This window comes from Impatiens glandulifera, chromosome 3 (assembly GCF_907164915.1).
Source record: "Impatiens glandulifera chromosome 3, dImpGla2.1, whole genome shotgun sequence".
NCBI classification, from domain to species: domain Eukaryota; kingdom Viridiplantae; phylum Streptophyta; class Magnoliopsida; order Ericales; family Balsaminaceae; genus Impatiens; species Impatiens glandulifera.
In genome coordinates this window covers 15889734-15915952 of record NC_061864.1, presented here as the reverse complement: position 1 = coordinate 15915952, position 26219 = coordinate 15889734, and the positions used below count along the sequence as shown (strand labels likewise).

General features: G+C 30.7%; 7 protein-coding genes across 11 annotated transcripts; 2 read left to right on the top strand and 5 right to left on the bottom strand.

Annotated features, from left to right (window-relative positions):
- The first annotated feature begins 685 nt into the window (after window positions 1-685).
- LOC124929838 lies at window positions 686-3906 on the top strand. The gene is made up of 11 exons (XM_047470224.1): window positions 686-953; window positions 1202-1381; window positions 1465-1549; window positions 1626-1701; window positions 1778-1933; window positions 2308-2410; window positions 2482-2591; window positions 2698-2787; window positions 2860-2940; window positions 3017-3634; window positions 3732-3906. Exons 1-11 carry the CDS (start codon window positions 686-688, stop codon window positions 3822-3824), a joined length of 1860 nt encoding a protein of 619 aa, XP_047326180.1. The 3' UTR covers window positions 3825-3906.
- Window positions 3907-4199: 293 nt separating this feature from the next.
- LOC124931446 (protein LIKE COV 1-like) lies at window positions 4200-6483 on the bottom strand. Its single transcript, XM_047471911.1, has 7 exons — window positions 6193-6483; window positions 5929-5981; window positions 5521-5630; window positions 4963-5130; window positions 4783-4880; window positions 4582-4708; window positions 4200-4496 (listed from the first exon to the last, which is right to left on the bottom strand). The coding sequence occupies exons 1-7, from the start codon at window positions 6343-6345 to the stop codon at window positions 4399-4401; spliced, it is 807 nt and encodes a 268-aa protein (XP_047327867.1). The 5' UTR covers window positions 6346-6483; the 3' UTR covers window positions 4200-4398.
- A 1399-nt stretch (window positions 6484-7882) lies between these two features.
- LOC124932344 lies at window positions 7883-13559 on the bottom strand. 3 transcript variants are annotated; one of them, XM_047472964.1, is made up of 2 exons: window positions 13420-13449; window positions 7883-9854 (listed from the first exon to the last, which is right to left on the bottom strand). In XM_047472964.1, the coding sequence occupies exon 2, from the start codon at window positions 9825-9827 to the stop codon at window positions 8586-8588; it is 1242 nt and encodes a 413-aa protein (XP_047328920.1). In that variant the 5' UTR covers window positions 9828-9854; window positions 13420-13449; the 3' UTR covers window positions 7883-8585. The 3 variants fall into 3 exon arrangements, 2 of the variants coding, with proteins under 2 accessions (XP_047328920.1, XP_047328919.1); XM_047472963.1 differs by lacking the exon at window positions 13420-13449 and adding an exon at window positions 10029-10138; XR_007098743.1 differs by lacking the exon at window positions 7883-9854 and adding an exon at window positions 12539-13031 and having other exon boundaries at window positions 13420-13559.
- Window positions 11622-13986, top strand: LOC124932343 (rop guanine nucleotide exchange factor 9-like). Its single transcript, XM_047472962.1, has 7 exons — window positions 11622-11929; window positions 12023-12139; window positions 12239-12393; window positions 12451-12525; window positions 12603-12863; window positions 12945-13265; window positions 13361-13986. The coding sequence occupies exons 1-7, from the start codon at window positions 11872-11874 to the stop codon at window positions 13808-13810; spliced, it is 1437 nt and encodes a 478-aa protein (XP_047328918.1). The 5' UTR covers window positions 11622-11871; the 3' UTR covers window positions 13811-13986.
- Window positions 13987-14445: 459 nt separating this feature from the next.
- LOC124932241 (probable protein ABIL4) lies at window positions 14446-16035 on the bottom strand. Its single transcript, XM_047472860.1, has 7 exons — window positions 15868-16035; window positions 15716-15801; window positions 15484-15631; window positions 15299-15398; window positions 14974-15195; window positions 14809-14879; window positions 14446-14725 (listed from the first exon to the last, which is right to left on the bottom strand). Exons 1-7 carry the CDS (start codon window positions 15940-15942, stop codon window positions 14660-14662), a joined length of 768 nt encoding a protein of 255 aa, XP_047328816.1. The 5' UTR covers window positions 15943-16035; the 3' UTR covers window positions 14446-14659.
- A 233-nt stretch (window positions 16036-16268) lies between these two features.
- On the bottom strand, window positions 16269-19564 carry LOC124932240 (protein tesmin/TSO1-like CXC 5). 3 transcript variants are annotated; one of them, XM_047472859.1, is made up of 9 exons: window positions 19274-19564; window positions 19024-19193; window positions 18642-18749; window positions 18369-18561; window positions 17935-18276; window positions 17758-17855; window positions 17563-17660; window positions 16759-17079; window positions 16269-16659 (listed from the first exon to the last, which is right to left on the bottom strand). In XM_047472859.1, exons 2-9 carry the CDS (start codon window positions 19185-19187, stop codon window positions 16553-16555), a joined length of 1431 nt encoding a protein of 476 aa, XP_047328815.1. In that variant the 5' UTR covers window positions 19188-19193; window positions 19274-19564; the 3' UTR covers window positions 16269-16552. The 3 variants fall into 3 exon arrangements, with proteins under 3 accessions (XP_047328815.1, XP_047328814.1, XP_047328813.1); XM_047472858.1 differs by having other exon boundaries at window positions 17917-18276; window positions 19270-19563; XM_047472857.1 differs by having other exon boundaries at window positions 17917-18276; window positions 19274-19563.
- Window positions 19565-21429: 1865 nt separating this feature from the next.
- On the bottom strand, window positions 21430-23857 carry LOC124932425 (bark storage protein A-like). The gene is made up of 4 exons (XM_047473050.1): window positions 23605-23857; window positions 23465-23532; window positions 21998-22390; window positions 21430-21897 (listed from the first exon to the last, which is right to left on the bottom strand). The coding sequence occupies exons 1-4, from the start codon at window positions 23819-23821 to the stop codon at window positions 21562-21564; spliced, it is 1014 nt and encodes a 337-aa protein (XP_047329006.1). The 5' UTR covers window positions 23822-23857; the 3' UTR covers window positions 21430-21561.
- Window positions 23858-26219: the final 2362 nt, after the last annotated feature.

Here is a 26219-nt window from a genome sequence, read left to right as displayed (position 1 = left end):
TCTGACTTTCTGCCTACTTCATCCATCAATGTGCCTACGCTAGCGAATCCTCTACCGATGTTGAGAGTGTTAAGCTCCGTCGGATTCTCCTCTTCAATTTCCATATCCGTCAAAATGTTTAACTTCTACTTTCATAGATCAATGAAGTACAAACCCATGTGTTGTTGATTGTCATTTACATAGATAAACTTGTAAGATTTACTTAAAATCCTAAATCCTCATCCAACATAATAGCACTTGGATAATATTCAAAATCCTAGAATACATAAGAAGGCATTGAGACGAGAATGTCTTACCTTAGCGGAGTAGCGGGATCGAAGGGGATAGGGTTTGAGAGAGAGTCAGAACCCTAAAGATTGGAGATTTAAAATGAGGGTCAAAATTAGGCGCTTTATATAGTATGAAAGACGCATATTACATAATGCGCGTATATGTAATATGCGTCTTTCATATTACGCGTAAGTGTAATACGCATAAGTGTAATTCGTGTAAGTGTAATACGCGTAAGTGTAATTCGAGTAAGTGCAATTACAGGGTAAAATGGATATTTCGCAGGGTAAAAAGGCCCATTTTGCAAACATTAGTAGGCGGACTTTTTTTGGAATTAAGGCACTTATGAGGGTCATTTCATCAAATTTCCCATAGGTAAAATGTAAAAAGCCAATATTCGAAACCCAAGGTGCGAATGGCGCCGGAGATTCTTGTCCCTTCTCCGATCAAGGCGGCGAATTTCCGCTTCATCAGCTCATTTCTTAGTGTTTCATCACGAACCCTGTTCGGACTGAGCTCTCTCCATGTAAAATCCAAATTTTCTCTCTACATACCTTTCTTTGTTCGCTCGCTCTGCTCCAATGGCGCGAATAACAGACATCGAGCACTTGATATATCTGGTTACCACGAGACCTTCGCCAAGAGGATGGCTATGGCGGGCGTTAGACCTCATTATCCAATAGGTCAGTAAATAAGAGCACTACTTTGAGAAATTTAGGAAAAAAGATCAATTGAGCTAGTCACAATCTTTTGTTTGAGTTAGTTAGGTCATGATTAGTCTCTATCTATTTAGCAACGAACAATTTTACATAATGTGGAAGACAATAAACTGAAATGAAGATATCATTAGTTGAATTGATGTTGACTTAGATAGATTTCTAATTGGCTTATCTGAGCTTCCTTAAGATGATGATGGTGTTATTTTTCTTAGCTGTTGGAGTTTCGGGTGGTCCAGATAGTATGGCTCTGTGTGTGTTGGCTGCTGGCTGGAAAACGAATGGCAGCAATCAAACCTTAGTAGATGGGCTTTTGGCGATAATAGTTGATCATGGACTGCGAACCGAGAGTCAAGAGGAAGCACACTTAGTGTCACAACGTTTATTGAATATGGGTATACTTCTTTTTTTCTCATGTGTCCATTATTTACAAGATATCTTCCAAGAAACTGGTAAATAACATGACGGTTGTTTGTAGGGATCAGAAGTGAGATTGTCCGATGTGAATGGTCAGATGGTAGGCCTAAACAAGGTCACTTACAAGAAGCAGCTCGCGATAGGAGGTTTTCTTTTTCGTATAAACAGTTGTGTTCCGTTTGCTTGCCATATAGAAATGATCTTTGTAAATGAATATTTTAGGTATGAAATCTTTGAGAAGGTGTGCTTTGAAAACCAAATAGGTGTATTACTACTAGCACATCACGCAGACGATCAGGTATGAGTTGGATTTAATTTTCACCAATTTATGTAGGTTTTGCGACAATAATGGGAGTAACTGCCATTTTTTGCAGGCTGAATCGTTTGTTCTTAGACTCTCTCGTGGTAGTGGCATCCTAGGGCTAGCTGGCATGGCGTTTGTCACTCAATTGTTCTCCAGATACCCAAATGGTCAAACCGTTTTACTAGTCAGACCACTATTGGAATTCTCGAAAAATGATCTCTACAAGGTAATGAAACATTTTTCTAGGATAAAAGTTCATTTTGTTTCCTAAACTTGCAGTAGGAATCAATACACAATTTCTGCTCAAACTACCTCCTGCAGTAACTTTGTTAAGTTCTTAAATTATCCATACACAATTTTTGCAGCTCCTTTGTCTCAATTCTTGGCTAAAATACTTGTAATGCATATCAAGACATCAACAAGTTAACAAAAGTAAGACGATGAGAAATAGTTTGATCCATTTTTAAAAGTCTAAGATGCAGAACGAGACTACTTCGTGTTGAGCAAGCTTAGTTCAAGTTGAGGAAGCAAAATGAACTTTCCTCTGTTTTAAGAGAAATCTCCTAGAGCTTTTTTTTCAACTATGGATGATTTCTGCAGATTTGTCGAGGAAATAATCAGGATTGGGTGGAAGATCCAACAAACGTAAGTCAACTTTTTGCTCGTAATCGGATTAGAATGGAATTGAAGAAATTGGCAGTAGGTAAGTTGTGAAGAACATTTAGAATTGAACAATGGACATCTAATAATAGTATATTCTTCCTATATTTGTAGGCACTTTCAATGCTGAATTACAATCTCTTATCTCATTGTGTAGAAGAACACGCATGTATGTCGACTATACGTGTCGTAACTTGATTAGTCTTTCCACAACTATCATGCCCGTAAGTTCTAATCTAGAAACTCGTTTTTTTGTTACCCACTCAACTTCGATTCTCACTGAAAGCACCTTGATTGAATTTTTTTTTAAATTTATGTTACTTTGTGCAGCATGGTTACGCAGTTATTGACTTGGTACGTCTGAATCCATCGCTTGTTGAAGATATATGTCTTTCGAAATACATTTCTTGTTTATTACAGGTAGTTTTCTCGTCCTATGTTGGGTTGTCATGTTTACTATTGAATGTATTAAAACAGTTTTTTTTTTGTTAGTTCATTTCCCAGAAACGTGGACCTATACGAGGAAGTGCATTGAGATCGCTATTGGGGTATTTCCGTACTTTTCCATGCAAGGTGAATTAAATCTCCATCTTATGTAAAATCTTGATCGTGTCTTGTTCTAATGCTTTTTTCTTCTAATATTTTGCAGACTTCTTTCACTGCAGCTTGTTGTTACCTTTGTCCATCTCCTGGCTCTAAAGGCACGAAACTCCTCATCTGTTCTTTCGATTCATCTTCACCGTTGAATTTCTACGAGATCAACGATGAACACGTTCATATAAAGAACCCTAGCACGATCGATCAAATCATTTCCGATTCCAACACTTACAATAATCCAACTCCAATTTTTCCATACGCCCTTTCCACCGAATCTTTGTTAGCCCAAGGCATTCTTAGCGAATCAACCCGCAAGAACATTCTAACGCTACAACAAGTTGAAACCGATCATTTCAGGATGAAAACCGAAACGAAACATAATAAAGTTTTGACGAAAAATGATCAAACTGACTGCATTATGCTTCGGCATGAAGGCACTGGATATTTCATGAACAGATTTCTTATAAAGTGGAAACTGAGTGGGAAAACCACAGAAAGGCTGGTTAGGGTTCGACAAATGGTTGATTCCGATTGGCTTTATCTTGCGAAACTGTGCCAGAATCGTCCCGAAGTGGACAAGTATTTGCAGTCATTGAAGGCTATACCTGTTGCTGTAAGAAGAGGACTGCCTGTTCTAGTTAATCCTGAAGGCCTGCTACTAAGTATTCCAGTATGTTTACTCTTTTTTATGATTATTTTTTTCATATTAGATATTTTGCCTAACTCCAACAATTTATTTCTTTTTTGTTGGTCCATAACCTATTCAGAGCATTGGCTACAATCATTGCTCGTGTATGAAGGTATCGGCTGATTTCAGGCCGAGAGTTCCTCTTGGAGGCGGTTATAGCTCATTTGTCTAGTTCATAGAATGTGTACAATTTTGTATCATGTTTCAAATTATTATGTTAAATTCCATAAATATTGGTTTGTTCTTAATTGATTCTTTATAATTTGAATTGAAATTAGAATTTACATTGGTTAAATCATATACAAAATATTCATATCAATTCCCTCCTTAATCTGGTTGGTCAATTTGGGCAGATTTTATTATTATTTTAAAATGAAATAAAAACTTTACTTAAATAAGAAATTACAGTCTTACAGAGATCAAGAACAGTACAGCAATATAGGCATCCCCTGATCAAAATGCAAAGGTCTGGTTAGTCAAAACTGAAGCATCCATGAGTTATATATATGGCACAACAGTTGGGGCAATTTAAAAAATTAGGTTAAAATGGATTAAAAGCTGTCATCAAATGGTTAAAATGGATTCAAAGATATAAAAGAAGATATGGTCTGGCCTGGCTTGGCCGTGTAATGTTTGGGAAACATGTCTGACCTATATATATTGTAAGTAAAATTCAAATTGTAATGTCAAAACAAAAGGAAGATGATCACAAAAGCTAGACTAATTTCTCTCTATAAAAAATTCAATCAGCTTCCATCAGATCTACTTCTTTCCAATTCAACAATTCTCGAATCCATTGCAGATAAGACGCTTGGCATTGACATTCCCACCGATACTACAAGCTCTGCACACACAAAAAACAATAATTCGTACCGAAACCTAATTCACAAACAAATAATCGGTTTCTGTGGAGTTATTTTTTTTTTTACCAATTCCTTCTCGAACAGACAAGTTGGGCCTGATGACATCTTTAGAATTGATGAGAAATATATCACCAATATAAAGATGGTTTGTGGGAACATAAACACAACACAACTCTTCTTCCCCAGAGAAACTCTGCAACAGAAGATATTACTTACTAGTGTTCATTTAAAAAAAAAAAAAAAATCATTGTAATCATTATAGTAAACCTGAAGAATAACGGATGAAGTGATGAAACCGAATGCATATTCGCCAACGCGTGGATGTCTTATGATGGCAACTTCCTTAAAAGCCTGATTGTTCTGACCTGCAATCACATAATAATAATAATAAGCGTCCATTTCCAATGAAAATGAAAAAATAAAATCTACGAGTGTTCTTCATCATACCCGGAGATATTGCAGAACTTATTTGTTTTGAGGCGTTGTAAATGTGACGCACAAATGGCATCCGCTTAATAAACCACTCACCAATACTCAAAAGTGACGCTCCTAACCATGATGACATAAACACTCCCACCAAGAAAATAAAAGTGACTGATGTCACAAATCCAAGACCTAACACAAATAGATTCAAATAAACTTTAATAATCTCATCTTTTGATTATCCAATAATTTTCCACTTTTCAAATAAAACAGTAGATTCAATTTTCAAGTCACACAAAATGAACAATCTAGTAAGTTTTTTTTTTTTGAGACCAGACCTCAATCTCTTACTCCACTTGGCGAGTCAATCTAGTCAGTTTGTTAACGAGTTCCAATTTGCCAATACAAAGATCATTATTATTGAATCTATTTGTGATCAAAGATAATATCTTTCTTCAAATAGTTCATGGATAAAAAACCCATTCTTGCCTAACAAAACGTTGGCACTAACTGAATTCACTTATGAAAAGACAACTCAAATTAAAAGGATTTCGAAAGAAAAAACAAACATGTTATCCTCACCAAAGATGTCAATGCCCAATTGAGCATAAATTGGAGAGAAAAATCCATCCACAAATCGAATAAACCACCAAGTTATATAGAAAGTAACTGCAATTGGAAATAGGATGACACTGCAAAGAACAAGGCAAAAGAAAATAAAATCCATAAGCAACAACAGAAACAGCAAACATGATTTAAGCTTATCTGGTTCGACTGCTAATGAGCAGGAATTACCTTATGCAAGCTTAAACCTTGTGATTCATTAATATCAGCTACTTAAAAAAATTCATCATATTCCATTCATTAAGATCATGATATGTTCATCTCTTAATAATGAACATAACAGAACACATTTCAACATTATGGGTTTGATTCCAAGTAGGCCAGAATGCATGAATTTATATACACAATGAATTGAGTGAAACGTACCATCCTGTCATGAACTTTTTGGAAGCCCAGCTCTGAATAACTTTGTAGAAAGTCTACAAGCAAAATGAATAATTGAATCGTGTGTCAGGCATTACACGATTGCAAGTAATAAATGTGAAATGGGATTCATTTTGTTGAATCAGATAAGCCCTAGTTGATCGAACAATATGGAAGCGCGTTGACTGAAGTAAGCTGAATAAGTTGAAAAGAAAACCCTAAAGTGGAGTAAAGATGAAATAAGAGAGAGAGAGAGAGAGAAAGAACCTCGCGGCCGGAATTGTTAGAGGAGAGGACGGTGGAGGAGGGTTGATCATGATCATCATGGTGAGTGATGGTGGAGTTGGGGAGGGAGATGAGAAGTTCGCGATCTCTGTCTCTGGCGGCCATTAGAATGGTAGACTTGCTAATATCGCCCATCGTAGCATGGAAATTGCAGAAGAAGATTTGATGATCTATATATCAATGAATGCGACAGAGATTAAAGGAAATTACTTGTGAAAATTACAAGAAACACAATCAGGATTCAGAAAACGAAGCAATTCAAACGTTTCCTTCTGTAATCTTTTAGGATTTTTTTTATTATTTTTTTATTAACAACCTTTTGACAGCTCTCAAATTTAATAATTGTAAATAATTAATTTTTGGTTTTTCTAATTTTATTTTTTTTGATTTATGTATTTGCAAATTGAGACATATGAGCTTGTTTGTTTGATTTATTATTTTTATTTTTTACATTTTTAATTAATTTATTTACTAATAGTTTGAATGGTCTAATTCAACCTCACAATTTCAGGATTCTCTGTTAAAATTATACAAAAACTAAATTTTATCTTAATCATTTTCAACTCCATTAATTTATTATTTATCTGTATTTATAAATAAATAAATAAAATATCTATAATACTGATTTAATTACCAAAATTTTAAAGAATTTAAAAATGTTTTATTTTGTATAACTTTAATAATAACAATAAAGAGTTCATAACTATGAGACTTATTAAAATAGGATATCTGAAATATTAGTTTATTCAAATAAAGAGTCGATTTTAACAACTCAGACATTACTAAAAATATATTTTATATTTAAAATTTAATAAAAATAAAGTAATAATATTTTAGTATTTTAATTATAAAATGTTTTATTGTTAGAATATTGATTTGATAAAATATTTTTTATAAAAGTTATAAAAAAAACAAAAAAAAATCTAGATCTAACAAATTTTTAATATTGTTCAATTTTTATTATTACTTAGGAAACTTCTAGAATGCCACGGTGGTAAGGATTTTTTTTATAATATTATTTTTAATTTGTAAATGAGTTTGGTTTGTAAGATATAATTATCAACCTTAAAAGATATATCTTAATTCCGTTTTTAACCTCGAATTGGAAATGGAATTAAAAATTAAAAAATTTAATTATTAGGTTTGATAAATCATTTAATATTAAGAATTATAATTATAATTATAATAAAATTCTAAATTTTATAATTTTCAATTTTACTTTTTTAACTAGAAATTGTAATTACAAATTTGTTTTTCAATAATTTTTTAAAATAAAATAGCTTATTATTTTATTATTTAAATCGATTTTTTTTAATTTAAATTGTTAAAATATTGAACCAGTATTTTTTTATTTAGTATTTTAATATTTTAAATTATTTAAATAACAAAAATTACACTTTTAATTTTATAAAAAAAATAAAAACTTGTTATATTTTATTTTTTTAATCCAGTTGTAACTTGTAACTTGACATGTTTATTTGCTAGATACAAGTATCATTTTTAATTGATAAATTATATGTTCAATTCTTGAACAAACTTGTTTCTATTTGGATTACAATGATTGAATTGTAAAGTTTTGGGGGATAATTTTGGTTTGAATTTAAAAACACTTTTCTTTTTTGAGATATATATGATTTAAATCAAATCAACATGAAATATTAAAGAAAAAAACATTTTAAAGAAAAATTATAACAAACATAAACTCAGCTTTAATGTTGTTTCCAAAATATTATCAAACAATAATATTGTTTTGATTGAACAATCCTTATTTACATTTTATTATTGATTAATCAATCTAAGTAAAGATTATATATTTCAAATTTGAAACTCTATCATCAAACTATCCACCAATTCTCTACTAATCATCTTCTCTATTTCACCCACAATCAGGTCCATTTCTCTCCGACCCAAATCCCAAACCGCATCTAGACCGCCGGCGCCGGCGTTCTCCTTCACCGGCTGATCGTTGCACTTTCCGATTCCATTACAGACTTCATCCACTAACTGTTCCAGTGTAACACTACTTGTATCGATTCTCTTGAGGTATTTTTCTTGCATCAACTCCTTTGCATAGTCTATAATCAGCCGCCGGTCGTTTTCCGATCCCGAATCAACGATGGTTGTATTTGACGGCAGTTTGGTGTCGCCGACGACGACATTGAAGAGCTCCTTTGCATAGGCAATGAACAATGGGCTACTCAAAAGCATACCCTTTGTGTCAATCTTTGTTTTTTCTACTGAATTTTCGCTCTGATTGATGTCCTTTTGATCTGTAAGGTTCAAGATTTTAACGATTTCTTTTGGAGTTGTCAATTCGATTTGGTCGACTTCAACTTCTATAGCTTTGATCTGCGTAAAAACATAGATATGGGTTATCAATTATCATTCCATTGATCAGAAATCAAATATTTATAAGGACTCACCGGTTTGTCATTGTTTTGGGGGGGATTTCGACGTTTATGTTGAGAATTTTGAAACCTTGGAGTTGGGGCGATTTGAACAATTCTATCTTTCTTCGTCTTACCGTTTGATTTGGAAACGGCGGCCACTGATTTTGTATTCTCTTCCGGCTTGTTTCTTCTTCTCTGGGTTCTTTCTTCTTTAGTCTTCTTTGGAACACCTGTAGAAGCTTTTGGTTTGAAAGAATCTTCTTGATGTTTGAAACGTGTTCTTCTCATGTTCTTCAATCCCAAATCTTGGTTTAGCCTTTTAGCAGGCTTTTGATCTGTCTTGATCATCTTTTTTGTATACAGATCACTAATTTTCATCATCTCTCTGGTGTCACAATCTGGATTTAGAAATCTGGCAGGCTTTATGATAACGATAGGCGGCGGTTGAGCATCTTCAGATTTCTTTACTTGTTGCTTGTATGAGTTTGTTCTTGCTGGAATATGATCAAGACCCATTAGTTTAGCTATCAAATTCGGGTTTCCAGGGAGTCTGGTCTGGGAATTCTCGATCATTGATGATGATGATGATGATGAATGGGTTGTTGAACTGGTGGAAGCCATATCCAGATTTCTTCTCCTTAAAAGGAGATTTTGCTTGGCAAGACCTTCTTTAATGGCTTCTCTAAGTTCGTCAAAACAATCTTGTGAATAATACCCATTATGAACAGAAAGTCTCTGTTTTTGAAAACCCAATATTTGATCATTGTGTTCTTCCTTCTTCTTCTTCTTCAGCTTAGCCATTTTAGTTGAGGATTCTTGAAGCTTTCCAAGCATGATCAATGACTCCTGCAAATCAAGAGCTCCTTTCAACAAATCTTTGGCTACATCTTTTGAATTTCCATCAAAGCTTGATCTGTTTGAATAAGAATCTGCCATACGGTTCAATTTCAGAGCATCACGCGCCACCTCATTAAGCTGAAGGGAAGACGACCGCCGCCGCCGCAACCTCTCATCATCATCATCATCATCTTCTCCATCTTCTTCTTGTTTCTGGTTTTTTTTCTTCCCTCTTCGAATAACTTTGGCTACAGTCTCTTCTTCTTCTTCCTCCAATTTCTTGGAACAAAACTTGGATTTTCTGATTGTCCCACATTCAATCACACCTTTAGGATCATCGCAGGTGACAAATGATCTATAAACTGATGACCTCATACTATCCTGTCGCATATTCCCTTGATCAGATGAGTACGGACACTAACAAAGAAACAAAAAGAAGAAACAATTTCAGAAGATCCAAGAATATCACAGAATTCAAACCCTGATATATCTTTGATCAGTTCTAAAAATCAAAACAAAACAAAACCCAGATGAGAAGCAAGATTTTGAAGCAAACCCATTAAAGATATAAACAGAATCAAACTAACTAACCAGTATGATATTGAAGATTGAAGAAGATATTGTTAGCAAAAATAGAAATGAATATTATAATTGACTTTCTTCTCTGTTGTAAGCAACTACAACATTTAAGCAGCATTGGAAACAACCAAGACAAGGAGACAGTTGCTCTGCTTCTTCTGCACATCTTTATTTATTTATTTATTTATTTATTATTATTATTATTAATGTTATTTATTTATTATTATTATACCATAAATAATTATGAATTTTGAAAAGTGTCTTCCTTTGGGCCAAATATGTTTTTCCCCTATTTGGAATTTTATAATATTATTTTAATTAAAAATATTAAATAATTTAATCTAACATTTAATTATATATTATCAATGTAAGTCCTCTAGTATACAAAGTGATCAATTTAGTGATTTACTATGATAATTCAAGTAGTTAGAATTTTATAGAATTGATTTATATTAATGTCTTAAATTTGATTAAAAACATTAAATATTTGGAAATGAGTGAGTGATGACCAAGACCAATTATAAGGTGTCTAAATAATGTTATCATTAATTTAAAGAATGAATAATACTGTACTCTAGAGTTGCTTAGCCTTTCCTAATTAGATTCGATAAGATTATAATTAGTCAATGGTTAATTTATAAAATGGTAAGTAGGGTCTTGCCAAATAATTAGAATAGTCTCTAATTGTATTATCATTCATTGTAAACAAAGTGACACAAAAATTTATGTAAGAAATTAAAATGTTTTGTTCACATTAATAACTATTGCTTGATCAATTTTATTTTATTTGGATATGACTCATAACTATTAATGTTTGAATCATTTATAAAACTTCATTTTCTTTTTTTAAATAAAGAAGAACTAGACACTCCACTGTTTTGTCATGCATAAAAATCTTATTTTTATATGAAATTAAATACTAGTTAAGTTCCAATTTAAATACCTTGTCAAACTATAAGGTACTTATTAAGTATTTCCTTTGGCCTTATTTGAATGAATGATTAGTGAATCTTCAAATTAAGCATTATGAGTTTAATAATTTGTTGAATAATTCAATGAATGAATACATCAATACACAATACCTGAATAATTTTTTATTTTATTTTCCTGAATTCAGAGTTTTGTTTAAAGTTAATATGGTTGGTTCCACACCCAAAACTTCAATTTAACCTTATAAAGAATATTGTTGAGAATTAGTTGAGATATTTGAAAAGTAATATGAAAAGAAAGGATAAAAAAAAAAAAGTTGTGAGGACATATGTTAAATGCAACCACAACCCACTTATTAAATGCAATCACAGGACTCTCTCCTGTTATGAAACTTTGGCATCTCTCTACAGATCATTTATATTATAGATCTATCTATAACGGATACAAATATAAATGTTATATCAGTAATTAATTAGTACTAGGTTTTGAATTCACATTCTGTGTTTCCCGCTTTTGCTGTAAATATCTTGTTTTTATTTGAAATATAAACTCAAACCCAGAACTTGATTTGTAAGATATTTTTTGGAATTTAATAGTTACACCAAATTACATAAAAGAATAATTAGGTTAGGTTAGGTTATTGATTGATTAATAATAAAATAGAGAAATTAAAAAGAGAGAGGTTGAAGTTTTTGATCCATCCATTAATGGCTGAGAGAGAGAGGATAATCCGGATTAATTTGTTGCAAATAAATATATACCAACAACTCCCTCAATGACCTTAATTTTTCTTTCTTCCTTCACAAAACCCCTTTTTCACATCATCCACATAAAAAGGATTATGATCAAAATATACATCCTTTTCAAATAATCCACTCAAACCAAAAACCAAAAAAAAAAAAACTTGTTCTTTCTCAACAACAAAATGTCAGACTCTACCACATCAGAACCTCCAGCCCCAAAGGGAAAAGGCCCCCCTACAGGTTAGGTTTTTTATTCATTTGTTTGTTTGTTTTTGTGTGTGTCTGTGTGTGTGTGTTCATTCTTAATTATAAGTTTGTCTTGTTCTTTCATAGATTTGGAATTCATGAAAGAAAGATTCTCGAAGCTTTTGTTAGGAGAAGATATGTCAGGAGGAGGTCAGGGGGTTTCATCAGCTTTGGCTCTCTCAAATGCCATTACCAATCTTGCTGGTAACAAACAAACAAACAAATTAACAAACAATCAATGAATCAATGAATCAAAGGAGGAATGAAGTTATTATTATTAATTGAATCAATTATGCAATGCAGCCTCTGTTTTTGGAGAACAGAGGAAATTAGAACCAATGGCTCCTGAAAGAAAGGCTAGATGGAAAAAAGAGATTCTTTGGCTTCTCTCTGTCACTGATTACATTGTTGAGCTTGTTCCTTCTCAGCAGAAGGGCAAAGATGGAAGCATTATGGAGGTATTTTTTATCTTTTGTTTTTGTCTGGGATCGATAATCTAATTTTGATTTTGACAGATAATGGTGACCCAACAAAGAAAAGATCTACTAATGAACATCCAAGCACTAAAAAAGCTCGATGCAATGCTAATTGTAAGTAGTAACAAACAATTCAATTGTTTATTTAACCAATTCAATTCTGATCAAACGACAAACAAACAAACAAACAGGATTGTCTAGATAACTTCAAAGAGAACAATGAATTCTGGTACGTATCGAAAGATGCAGCCGGGGAAGGAGTTCAAAGAGATGGAAAATGGTGGTTACCGACAGTTAAAGTTCCTCCAAATGGACTTTCAGATAACTCAAGGAAATGGACTCAATTTCAGAAAGATTCAGTCAATCAAGTTCTTAAAGCATCCATGGCTATCAATGCTATGGTTCTATCAGAAATGGAAATCCCAGAAAACTATATTGAATCACTTCCCAAGGTACCCCATCTTCTTTTTGTTTTTGATAATGAATAATCAAATCAATCTCTAGTCCAACTATTGTTGTTATTGTTTTACAAGAATGGTAGATCAAGCTTGGGAGATTCAATCTACAAGAGTATAACAGTAGATAGCTTTGACCCATCCGAATTCCTTTCCCATATAGACCTATCAACAGAACACAAATGTCTAGATCTCAAGAACAAAATCGAAGCTTCAATAATGATATGGAAAAGAAAAATGACTCAGAAAGATGCCAAATCATCTTGGAGCTCCGCCATCAGTATAGAGAAAAGAGAACTTTTCGAAGAGAGAGCTGAAACAATATTACTCGTCCTCAAACAACGTTTCCCTGGTTTACCTCAATCATCACTAGACATTTGCAAAATCGAATCCAACGTTGTAAGATTTTCAAACAAACCAAACCAAACCAAACCAAACCAAGATTAATGTTTTCAAATAAACCCAGAACTAAGATTTGTTTGTAATATGTGCAGGATATTGGACATGCTGTTCTAGAAAGTTATTCAAGAGTACTAGAAAGCTTAGCTAATACCGTTATGTCACGAATAGATGATGTTCTATATGCGGATTCATTAGCTCAAGACCCATCTCTGGAAACTTGCAGCCGGAAAACTCCGATTGATCGTTCGCCGGTTCGTAGCCTGGGGACATCACCGATTCCCGGCGGCGGAGACGATTCAGGTTCAACATCTCCTTATCGTAATTCGGATATGCAAAACCCAGAATCGCTATCATCTATCTTGGGTTGGTACAATGAAGAATCAGATGGGAGGAACAGCAATGAAAACTCATCGTCGGGCGGCCATGAAGATCATATCAGAGGCAAACCGGATCATAACAACAAGTTATTTTCTTACATTGATAAGCTTGAAGCTCTCAGCGGCTTAAACGGCTTAAAGAGTCCAAATCGCTACTTCTCTTAATTCACTATATTTATTATTATTATTATTTTCAGAAATAATATTAATAATTATAATAATAAATGTATATGTATTTCTTTTGCCAATATATATAATTAGATACTAATCATATGTAAATGACAGATCAAAACTGCTAGTTTATTTGAAATTTTTTATTTTGTGATAATCCTATTAAAATTATATCAAAAAGTTGATTTTTTTATGATCTTATATTATAGTATAATTTTTATTATTTAATTTAAAATTTATCTTAAAGAATATTTTTGTAATTTTGTTAATAAATATATTTTTTTTAAATAAAAACAAATGTTCATTAACTTTAATAATCTAATTTTTTTTAACCAAAGATGTTAGCTTAACTCCATGTAGGACACTCACTTTAATTAAAATATTTTAAATGAAAATTAAACTTGTTTGATCTCTTAAAAATTATTGTTAGTGAATTTATCTGATCGATTTTCTAAAAAAAACTTAGATCCAGACTTATTATTTCGGTGATAATACCCTTTCATGTAACCCTATATCTGATCATACATGGAGGATTAGATGTATCACGATAATTAATATTGTAATCGTATTGTAAATAAATTTTAATAAATTAAACAAAGACAAAACGGAAAGATCAAATTTAATTTATCTGTACATTGTAACTTAGATTAAATGGTTAGATTCCTATATTTCGAATTCGAAATTAAATTGTTAGATTACTAGAATAGATACATCCATATATATTGTTTTTCGTTTCAAAATATGTTGTCAGAACGGATGTAAGATTCAAATTGATTAAACGCTCCTACTACATTGACTTTGTAGAAAATTGAAATGAAATGGATGCCCATTTGATTGAATTCATTATTTGTTTTTGCGAAAAAGAAGAAGCGATACGATGTTACGTTTAGTCCTCGTCGGAGAAGAGTCCTGTTTGAAAAAAATTAAAACGTAAAAGGAGATAAGATTAAGATTGAAGAAAAGAAAGAAGCAATCAATTGTAAGTTGCTAACCTGAAAATGGAAGGAAGGAGTTCGATTTTTGGCAAAAGAAGATGATGATAGGCTATCCCGAACGGGCAACACTGCATTCAATCAAACATGAAGAATTTATGATAAGATATTGGTTAATTAATTTGGATTACCATCAATCAAAAAAGCCATTATAAATCTGATTACTTGGTTGAGTCAAAGTTGGATCATTTGAGTCCAAGCTTGAATGTTTAGAAAGACATGTCTTCTTCATATTAACTGTGTACAAGAAAAGTGGCACCTCATTTGCTTCAAATTCCTTAGCAGCTTCTAGACGATAACGGATAGATTTCTTAAGTTTGTTTGAATTTCCGTTATGAACATGGAAAAAACCCATATCATTTGGTTTATCAAGATCCTCCTGCATTGCTGATTAATAGCAAAAATAAAATAAAAAAATCTTGTTATTTCAGACAGTCATGGCCCCCAGATTATATTTCTCTTGATTGAATGATGAAATGAGAAAACTCACGAGGAACTATATATCGAGAATGATATCTTGGAGAAGTGTTGATCCAGCTATGTTTCATCGTTTCAAGCTTGTGAAAATATTGTTGCAATGTGATAAGCCTCTATTGAATAATAACAATAATAATAACATCAATATAAGGAATTATATGAAATCTCATTAGTAAAATAAAGATTAAAGATACTCACTTGATTCAAGCAGACAATTCCAAACTCAGCTTCAGAAATCGCAGTTTCCTTTGATAGCTCGAAATCCAAATTGGTGGAAACACATCCAACATGGTCAATAACAGTCACTAAGGCCTTGCATATATAGTCTTTCGTATTCTTCAAAACTCTGAAAACCAAAATCAGCTCATCAATTTCTTTAGCCAAGACAGCAAAAATTTAAAAAGAAAAAAAATTTGTGATAGAATGATACATTTTCTTCTTCTCTTCGCCATTTAGGTAGGATTTTTCCGAGTAATCAGCAGCATAGTGGAGCTGAGAACTCAACTCTTTAAGTTCCTGCAACTCAATAATGAGGAAGAAAGAACAACAGGGCATAAAAGAGAATTGAAAGTGAGGACTGACCTGAAGAGACTTGAAAAACCGAGATTCTGATGCCTGCATTTGCTCGGTTTGGTTTTGAATTGTTGAAGACTTCATCTCCCCTTTGTTTGTGTGATGTTCTTATGCAGAAGTAGCCATTAACTAGCTAGATTGCTTAATAAAATGAAACAGAGAAAGAAGAAGAAACGATAAGATAAGAGAATTTAATAATAAAAAGGAGAATGATTCTGTTTGAAAACTCCAGCATAATGACAAAAAAATAGGACATTACAGTCCCGTGAGTTGCTTTTTTAGTCACAAAAGAACAAATGGCCTGTTCTTTAAGACTCACTGACTATATACTGCACCTGTCCAACAATAAAAACACAATTATCTTAAAGAACCAACCAAATTCAACAATTAGATTTTACACAAGATCAGGGTAATAAGAAAAGAAAGATATCAGTTTTATATATGATGATAATAATAGTGGCCAGTTTCTTTTGAGAAGAAAAAAATAAATCTATTGTTTCTACCAAAAAAAACAACAATAATAAATAATACCCATTTCAGGTTACAAAAATGAGTGTTCATCCATCAAATGAGGCTAGTCTAGTCAGTCTATCAAACTAAACATCAACAACAACAAACCAGTTTAAACTAAAAAATTGTATAACCTATTGCATGGGTTAATAATCTTAATGATCTACAGTCTTTCACACTTCAACTATGAATGACCCTTCACTTTTAAATCCCCCTTTTCCGAAACGCCAGTCATCCCATTGCTAATCATTGCTCCCAATCCAGTTCTCACCAATGAAGAAAATTCCGCCTCTGTTAGATTCCAAACATGTTCCATGTTAGTCTTTCCCGAAATTAATAATACAAAACAATTCTCCCAAAGAAAAGAGGATAATCATCCAACCACCCTACCTTTTATTTCACTCAAGTTAATAAGTTTGTTTAGACAATCTCTAAACTTTGTCAAAACAATTCTTTCTTGCTCAGCGTATAATACGTTTGACTTGTCTTGCCCATTATCCAACTTTGAAGAGCCAGGGTGGTTATGGCAATGTCTGGCCTCTTTAGGGGAAGAAGAAGAAGCAGCAGGAATAACAAAAACCGAGTCTTGCTCGTCGCACATTAGTGCTAAAGTTCCAGGAGATGCAGGCCTTCCTTTTTCTGCATCAGAATTGTTTTTCTCAGCAATGTTCCCACTTTCCTGCTCCTCTGCTTCAGTCTTCTCATTCGATCCTGAAAATTTTAAATTTGTTATGATTATGATCTGAATGTTCAAGAAAAAAAATATCTATACCAAATGAAGCAAAAAAGGATGATGATTTATAAAATGATTCGTATATGAAATGAAACAACAAACATCACACTATAAATGATCATAATCAAGAAAAATTCTTGTCCCAAACAAAAAAATATCACTTTACGATTTTTCAATATCATTTCTTCTTGGAAAAATTCAAAACAATGTCAATAGATAGAGGCTTTTTGGGTAGCTAATTTTTTTAGTTGGCCAAAAATAAAAATAGAAACTCATTTGGATGATCTATAAATTTGTCAAGAAATCACTTTTTACATTCACTTTTCACCTAAAATGTTTCATCTAATTCAATAACACTTTTCATACCAAATGCAAACAAAATGACTCACTTTTTACTTTGGCAATTTTCATACCAAATGCAAACGCGACAAAAATAACACTTTCCAAAAAGACTTGAGTACCTGTTGACAATGTATTTGCAGCTTCGGCTGAATGTACCACTAAAACCGAGCAAAGCTCCCTCAAATCCTCAGGTTGAATTATATCAGCTAAGAGAGACCTTAATCCAAACACATTCCAGACAGTTAATTAGTTCTGTGAATTAAACTTAACCATAACAGCATGAAGCATTAATCTACAAGTAAATGTAAGTTTACCTGTAAGTAACTTTTGAATTTGAAGCAGCATTTCCAGCCCGGGCATAAGCGGTGTTAGACAAGGTAGGTGCGTTTGAAGAGGATTTCACATGATTGGCCTGTCAAAAACAATAACATTTAACTTGTTTAGAAAGGGTAATTTATTTGGCATGAATTTACGTGTTGGAAATGTGGAACCTTTTGAAAAGACGAATCTTTGGTGTCAATAAAGAATTCTTGGGCTTTTCTTTTCCTTGTTAATTGAGACGATCCATATCCAGATGAAGAACCGAGAGCATTACTTATAGCGGCATTTGTTGCCTGCTGAAGGTACATGGCACTGTTAGAATGGTCTCCACCGAAGAGAGCTTGTCTTTCTTCGCTCCCTTCAAAATTTTTACAATCCATACATTTGCAATTATCAGAACAGAGAATGTTTGCTTGAAAACATTCACAATATTTTTTTAGACATCCAGATTTCTTGCAGTGACATCCCTTGTTGTGTTTTCCCACCGTCATCATCACATCTCGAGCTTCTTCCTTTTAATTAAAAAAGAAAAAAAAAAGTGAAAAAGCTTAATTTAAACATTTTGAAAATCACGAAGATTATATAAAATATATCGTAGACATACCCTGTTACTACTATTATTATCTTTAACAACACCATGTGGACTACTAGCAATTTTTGGTCTGAAAGCATTTGGATTCCGTTCTAAGGTTGTTTCAACTGCTTCTCTCCTTGCAGGCTCGTTTTCGACATTGTTGAAGCAATTGGTACAGTTGCAACCATCGCAATAGATTCCAGATGCAAAGCATTCACAATACCTTTTTTTCCCAATACATTATTCAAATAAGTTATTGATTTCAGCATAAGCTAATACTAATTGGAAATATTCACAACTTACAGCTTCAAGCATTTCGAATGTTTGCAGTTACATTGCTTTTGCTTCTTTGGAGTGGCATCTTTCGAATCAGAATTCGCTCTTTGTCGTGTTCTTGGAGACTCTGGCTTTCTGAAGAAATCATATATATATGATTAAAGGAGCATTCATTATGCATACATAATTGAATGAAACTACATAATCAATCAATGGTTATTCTAGAAAACAATAACATAAACAACAGTGACATCAAACATTCAAGATTTGATATATCAATATCAGGAATTAGTTAAATGGTCGTTTGTTCAAAATTAGAAAGAAAGACAGAGTTTATTAAAGTCCAATTAATCTTCCCATATAGGGTTCAAATCCAAGAAATGGGTAAATTACAAAAGAAAAGACTTACACGGAACGATAAGGTATCTGGTTCTGAATCGGCGGCTGCATCTGATTCACTGCTAGAGGCTGTGGCCGCAGCAACTGGGATTGAGCCGACGGACCAGGTGCGGTGAAATCAAGCTGTCTCGCGAGTTTTTTGGCGGGAATCTCACCTCCTTCAGTCTTCTCCATCAATTTCTACACCAAACGAAAGCTATAAACTCAAATTCACGGATAGCTAGCTCTCTGTATTATAACATATAAAAGAAATTACCCACTTTCCAATCGGGCGTTAGCTGAGAGTGAATCAATCCCAATGCTCAAAAGCCTGTCATTTGCAAGAAGAAACACAGATACTAATGTTTCTTAGAGAAGAATCGCGGATTGACCCGAATCAAGAAACCTCGATCAATTCACATTGGCTTATTGCTTCTCAATGTTAGAAATGGAGTGAAATAGAGCAAATTCGCATCATTTAGAAATGAAAATCGAATTCAAGATGAAGGATTGGAGGAGGTACAAGAAATAGAGAGAGAAAGGGTGAGAAACTGCGAATGGGCTTTCAGTCCGGTCTTCTTTTACTCTCAAGCTTTTCAAATTCAATTTCTTATTAATATTGGACGGTCTGATTACTATCACTCATTGCTATCTCACGGCTCACAATCAAATTTCAATCCCACGGCTGAAATTCATAGATAGACTGACTAATCCACGATTCACAATGGCCCGATTTTACGATCTTCGTATCTTTGAAGAACGCAATCGGGCCAATCCGGATAGTCGACGAGGATCGAAAAAGTTACCTAAGTCGTCTAGACAAATAAGTTGAATTAAACGAATTACACAATTTTTACATCTATTGAGTATAGTACGAACAATAATGAAAAAAAATAAAATACGTTACTAACCATTTAAAACACGACACGTGTGGCTTGATATTCATACTACCGAATATGGAGCCAATTCTAGACTCGAATCCCCGAGAATTGAGTTACCTAGTCTAATTACCAAATTTTAAGGCGCGATTTTGTAATTTAAAAATATTTTGAAATTATGAAATGAAAACAAAATAAGAATGACACGTGTGACTTGATATTCATATGACGACGTTGGAGCCAATTTCAGCCTCGAGAATTAGATTACCCTAGTCTAATCACAAATTTTTAAGGCGCGATTTTGTAATTTCAAAATTTAAAATGAAAACAAGAAAAGGAATGTTAGGAAGTATTTGATTAATTTGTAATAAGTCTAGATATCAGTATTCTATAAAAAAAAAAAAAAATTGATAATTGAAAAATACTAACTTTAATAATACAAATCTCAAATATGAATCACTTGTTATCAGAATTCTATGTATATATGGATTATAATCAAGATTTTTTTATTAAGTAAATCAACTTTTTTTTATCTTTTATAAATTGACCAAGATTTTGTTTGAATGTATTTAAAATTGGTAGATTTGATCATATTGGAGAAAAAAATATATTAAAAACATCTTTTTCATTTCTATATCATTTCATTAATTCTTGAATTATTACACTGATAATGATTTCAGTATGTTTTTGTATGGATCTTGCCATCTTGGTACATTTGGTTTTGTGTGATGTTCGTCATTTTTTCAGTTTTACTATAATTTTATGAGTGAATTTTTTTTTATAATAGTTTGTTTTAAAGAGACAAAAATGTATTAATCTTTATCTATGTTTTCTTTTGTTGCATATATTTTTGTTTTTGTAATTTCTTAACATGTAAATAAATTATTTCATATATAAATCTGAAATAATTTATTTTTTATAAAAAAAACATTTATCTCCTATACATTTAACTATATATATATATATATATTTTTTAAATACATCTAACATTTTATGTATCTATATAATTGAGTTTGTTTAAAAAAATATTAATATAATAATAATTCAAACAGTAAAGACATAAAGTTTTGAGTATTCATTAATTATAATATTAATTAATATATTTAAAGTATGAATTGTATTTATTGAGTTATTTGAATTGTTTTTACATATCAAAACCTCTATCAAGCTATGTAACCTATAATATTTTAAAATTTGAATTGAATTGGTATAACAAAAAAAATTATTCAAATTGAATATTCTCTTCTTGCTATAATAAATTTTCAAATCAAACAAGCTCGACATATTTATTCAAATATTTGAATTATTATCTTTTATATAATAACCCTATATCCGAATCATATAACAAACACAAATAAGATGTTTTTTTCTTTCTATTCGTATAACATAAGATGTTTGTTAGAATATATTTCAAAACAAACAAGATTTTAAGTGTTTTTCTTCTTGTAATCTCTGAACAAATTTCTTAAGATTCTCAATGATTCCATGAATATATAAAGAAAGTCAAAGATCATTTTATGCTTACAATGTAGTTCCCAAATCCCAATACACAATTTAATGGAGTGAAATTATATTTCTTTTTTTAACAATACATCAGCATTAAAGTTCACAATAAAATTGAGTGAAATTATATATACATATATAATTTCTTTATTCAACTTACAACGTAGTTCCCCTTAAGATAATAATAATTAAGGCAACAAATTGATGAACTGAATAGCAACTTCAACAGAATTTTGTGCAGCCAGAGATGAAAAAATAGCAGCTTCATTAGATTCAGAGGAACCTCCACCAGCTAAATCAGACAAAGCTCTAATTGCCAAAAATGGAACCCTTTGCTGCAAACAAACCAAACTCACAGCCGCGCTCTCCATATCAATTGCGGTAGCGTTAAATTTTGAGAACAAAAATCCCCTATACGCCGCGTTATCGATAAAAACATTCGCACTTAACCCTCTTTTCACCCTTATAACCACCGGTTTTCTTGGCAAACATGTTTGGTTCACGCAACCATTCAACTTCATCCCCTATATAAAAAAATCAAGTATACATGTTACATGATATTTAACTTTTATTAATTTAGTACACAAAAATAAAACAAAAACATTTATAAAAAATTATTTTTACCTCGAGACGCTTTGCTAGTTGAAAATATCGTTTATTGACCGGGACCCAAAAAGCGTGTTGCCTAATTTCTGGTGTTCCATCGACGGGGAAGATTTCTTCGGGTTGATACCACACATTGTTAAGAAGGTTATCGGATGTGGCGTTGTTAAAGTCAGAAAATTTAAGGAAACCTATGTCGCGGGTATAGTCGCCAGTTGATTCTAGGGCTAACTCATTTTGAGGACCATCTCCGAACCTTTGCCAATTCCAAAGTCCGGAGTGACTCCAGAATTCAGGGATTGTTACATCTCCAATTTGGAGTTGAGGATTTGCATTTCCAGCAATTCCAAAATGAACTACTCCTTTTAATTTGAACAAACTCACCAATAATTGAGTGCTTACACCTGCATTTAACTATATATATAATACAAATTATTATTAAGTGTGTTAATTATAATATAACCATAATATAGATGTATTCTGAAATTAGAGTTAGGATACTTGAATTCAAATTAATCAATTATAGGACAAAATATAAAAAGATAACCACTAATACAATGATAAATTATTATTGTTTTTAAATTGATATATATAAATGTTTTGTAGGTAATAAATTTTTATTTTTTACTATTCTATATAGATTGTCCTTATCACAAATTAAACTATGAATTGTAGAAGTTCAATGAAAATTAATAATAATTTTTTTATTACATTTTAAAAAAAGGACTAAAAACTATTGGCTTGATTTTATTGAAAAATGTAACTTGTAAAATCAATATTGAACTAATTTAATGTTTTTGACTTAATTGTAGGTTTTCTTCTTGATTGAGTTTAAAAAATAAAATAAAAAATGGTTGTTTAAAATATAATAATTAGTGATGATTTTGAGGATATAAATTTTGTTATTGATAAAATTATTTAAAAGTATTAATATATAATAAAAAATAAAAAAATAATAATTTAAAATATATAATATTTTAATAGAGTAATATGAATATAAGAGAAAGTAAAAAGATATCTATTGAATTTGGTTATTTAAATAACTTAACTAATAAATATTATTTTTTATTTATTTTAATAAATGAAAAAGACACATCTTTCATAATTATTTAAATTTTGTCTTTTAATTGAAAGATTACAAGAAATATAATATAATATTTTAATATGTCATTTTCCATTCTAATTGAAACTAAAATTTAAAGTTTAGAATATTTTATATAGAAGAAATAAATGATTGGCGGAGAATTTTGGAAAGAACGAGTCTAATCTAATTAGTTAAAAAAATAATAAATTTTTTCACTCCATTTTATCATTTATCATTTTTCTAATAAGTAATGTACTAACTCATTCCTCAACCTATTATCTCTCCCAACTTCTCTCTTCTATTATTCCTCTATTTAATATTTGTAAGATTATAGAAGGTCATATAGAATGAATGGAAGATTAAGTTTAATTAAAAGTAAATAAGAAGACTAATTACTTACTTACCATGCTTAATCCTGTCATAACAACAATAACCCTCTTGGTATTCACTTTTCCAAACCTGAATCTTCTTCCTAAAATCAATCAAACCATATAATATTTAATTAATTAATTTGTTTAATAAAGAGATAAATATAAATAATTACCTGCAAAATCAAGATGAGGAAGTTTGGGATGAGGGACGAAGCTTGAAGACTGTAAAAATGGAGTCATCTCGAAGCTGTTTGGAATAACTATACCCAAATATTGACCTTCCTTGTTTATCTCATGGATTTTCTTCATTACATCCATCATTATTGCTCCTTCTGCTCCACACAACCAAACAAGACCTAACACCAAACATGTTATAAATCTGTTCATCATCTCCTATCCTTCTTCTTCTTCTTTCTTCTAAACAAACATATATGAATGTATATATATAGAGAGAGAGAGGGAGAGGGAGATATGTTTGAAACTGATATTGATTGGTTTAATGGGAAAGTTGACCCATCGGAAATTTCCATATTAAAATATTAAAACAAAGGGAAAATTTTCAGAATTAGTTGTATTAATCTTATTTTGGATTTTTAAAATTTTAAAAAATCTTTCTTATATGTATATTTATTTGGATACAAAATATTTTTTAAATGATCAAGAAAACTCATTCCCAAGATTTTGTAGATGTTATCATATTATATTAGAGGGCTCAAGCCTCAATGTATGTTACTAAATTCAAATATTTATCAAATTAATGTAACATTTTTATATATAATTTACAATTTTAATTATTTTAAGGGTCCCTTCTAATTATTCCGATCACTTACTTTTTAGTCTTTCAAATTATATTTTAAAACAAATCGCTCTCAAATTTTCAAAAAATTGCTAATTTAGTTAAACATAAATGCTATTATAGAATATTATCTTTTAATCATTAATTTTTATATTTATATATATAATTATTAAATTTCTTATATATATAATATTTATATAATATATATTTTAAAAAATATTTAAAATATTAAAAATAATTGAGTAATTGGAAGGATATTCAAATAATTTTTGACATAGTTTATTTATATATATATATATATATATATATATATATATATATATAAAAGAGATTTAATAATTATATATATATAAAAATTAATGATAAAAAATATATATAATATTTATATATATTAAAAATTTATTTAATAACTATATATAAATATAAAATTTATCGATTAAAGATAATATATATATATATATAATATTTAAGTAGAGCTGTTAAATAAAACATAAAATGTCAATAGTGACTTTTCTTTTTTTATTTTATTTTGAAAAGTAATTTATTTTAAAAAATAATTTAAAAGTTAAAATTATACTATCCAAATCCGTTAATTTGTTATTATGATTTATGAAATAAAAAATAATTAGATTCCATTAAGTACTGTACATAAATATGAAATAAAAATAATAATAAATAACAAAAACATAAAAATAACACATATCGCTCAAACTAAATTATGTTATAAGTCATAATTAGTCACGATCATTATACTCTAGAGCTAAAGAAACTTTCAATCATATTTATTTTAAAACATTAGAACAAATTAAAATCTAATTTGATATTCTTTGTGATAAAAATCAATTTTATATGATATTCTATTGATGGTGGTTGGCTGATATTAACCAGTAATTATTATTTGGTCTCTAACTTTTATGATCATGTCTACAATTTTTTATTAGTTTATGTATCTTTCAATAAAATAATCCTAATTTGACATTTCCATATTATATATATACTTTATTGTTATAATAAATATATATATTTTAAAAGTAATTATATTATTTAAGATAAAAAATAGTTAAGAAGAAAAACATTAAAATATGTCTATTTAAACTAACATTAAGATCCAAAACACATAGATTATATTAAAAAAATTACTCTTTATTATTTAGAGTATTTTTGATTTTTCACCTAAGAGCTTGTTTGATCAAAGGGTCATTTAGGTTTTATCTGTTTTTTTTTTTAAATAATCCTTGTTTGATCAAATGAGATAAAAATTAAATGTTTAATTTTTTTTTCTAATTTTATCCTTATCTATTCTCAATTTCTACCCTCTTCTCCTTATTCAAAATCTTATCCCTTCCCTCTTTTCTCTCTCTAACGAACAGTCCAGTCAGACAAATAACCCATATTTTTCTTATGTTTTTCATTTCCCTCATTTCGTTCCAAATGAGATAAAAATTCAATATATATTTTTTTTCAATCTTACCCTTCTCTGTTCTCAATTTCTCCCCCCTATCCAAAATCTTATCCCTTCAACTTTTTCTCTTCTAACCAACAATCCAGCCAAACAAATAACTCAAATTTTCCTATTTTTCACATGCTTTCCATTTTCTTTTGGTATACTCATTCCAATACCAATTCCAAGGTATGTTTGATAATCTTGGAATTGGTATTGGAATTGGAATTGGAATTAGAATTAGAATTGGAGGGTCTAATTTCAATTCATTATGTTTGTTAGACACTTTAATATTAAGAATTGGAATTGGAATTCCAATTCTAATGGAATTCAATATAGTGTAATTTTATAGTTCTCAATTCCAATCTTTTTAGGTCGGAATTGTAATTCCAAATTAACACATTTTTTATGTCTTTGACATGTTTAACACGTTTTTCACACATTAAACACGTTTAACACGTTTTTGACATATTTAACACGTTTTTTACGTCATCGACACGTTTAACACGTTTTTGACACGTTTAACACGATTTTCACGTTTTTAATACGTT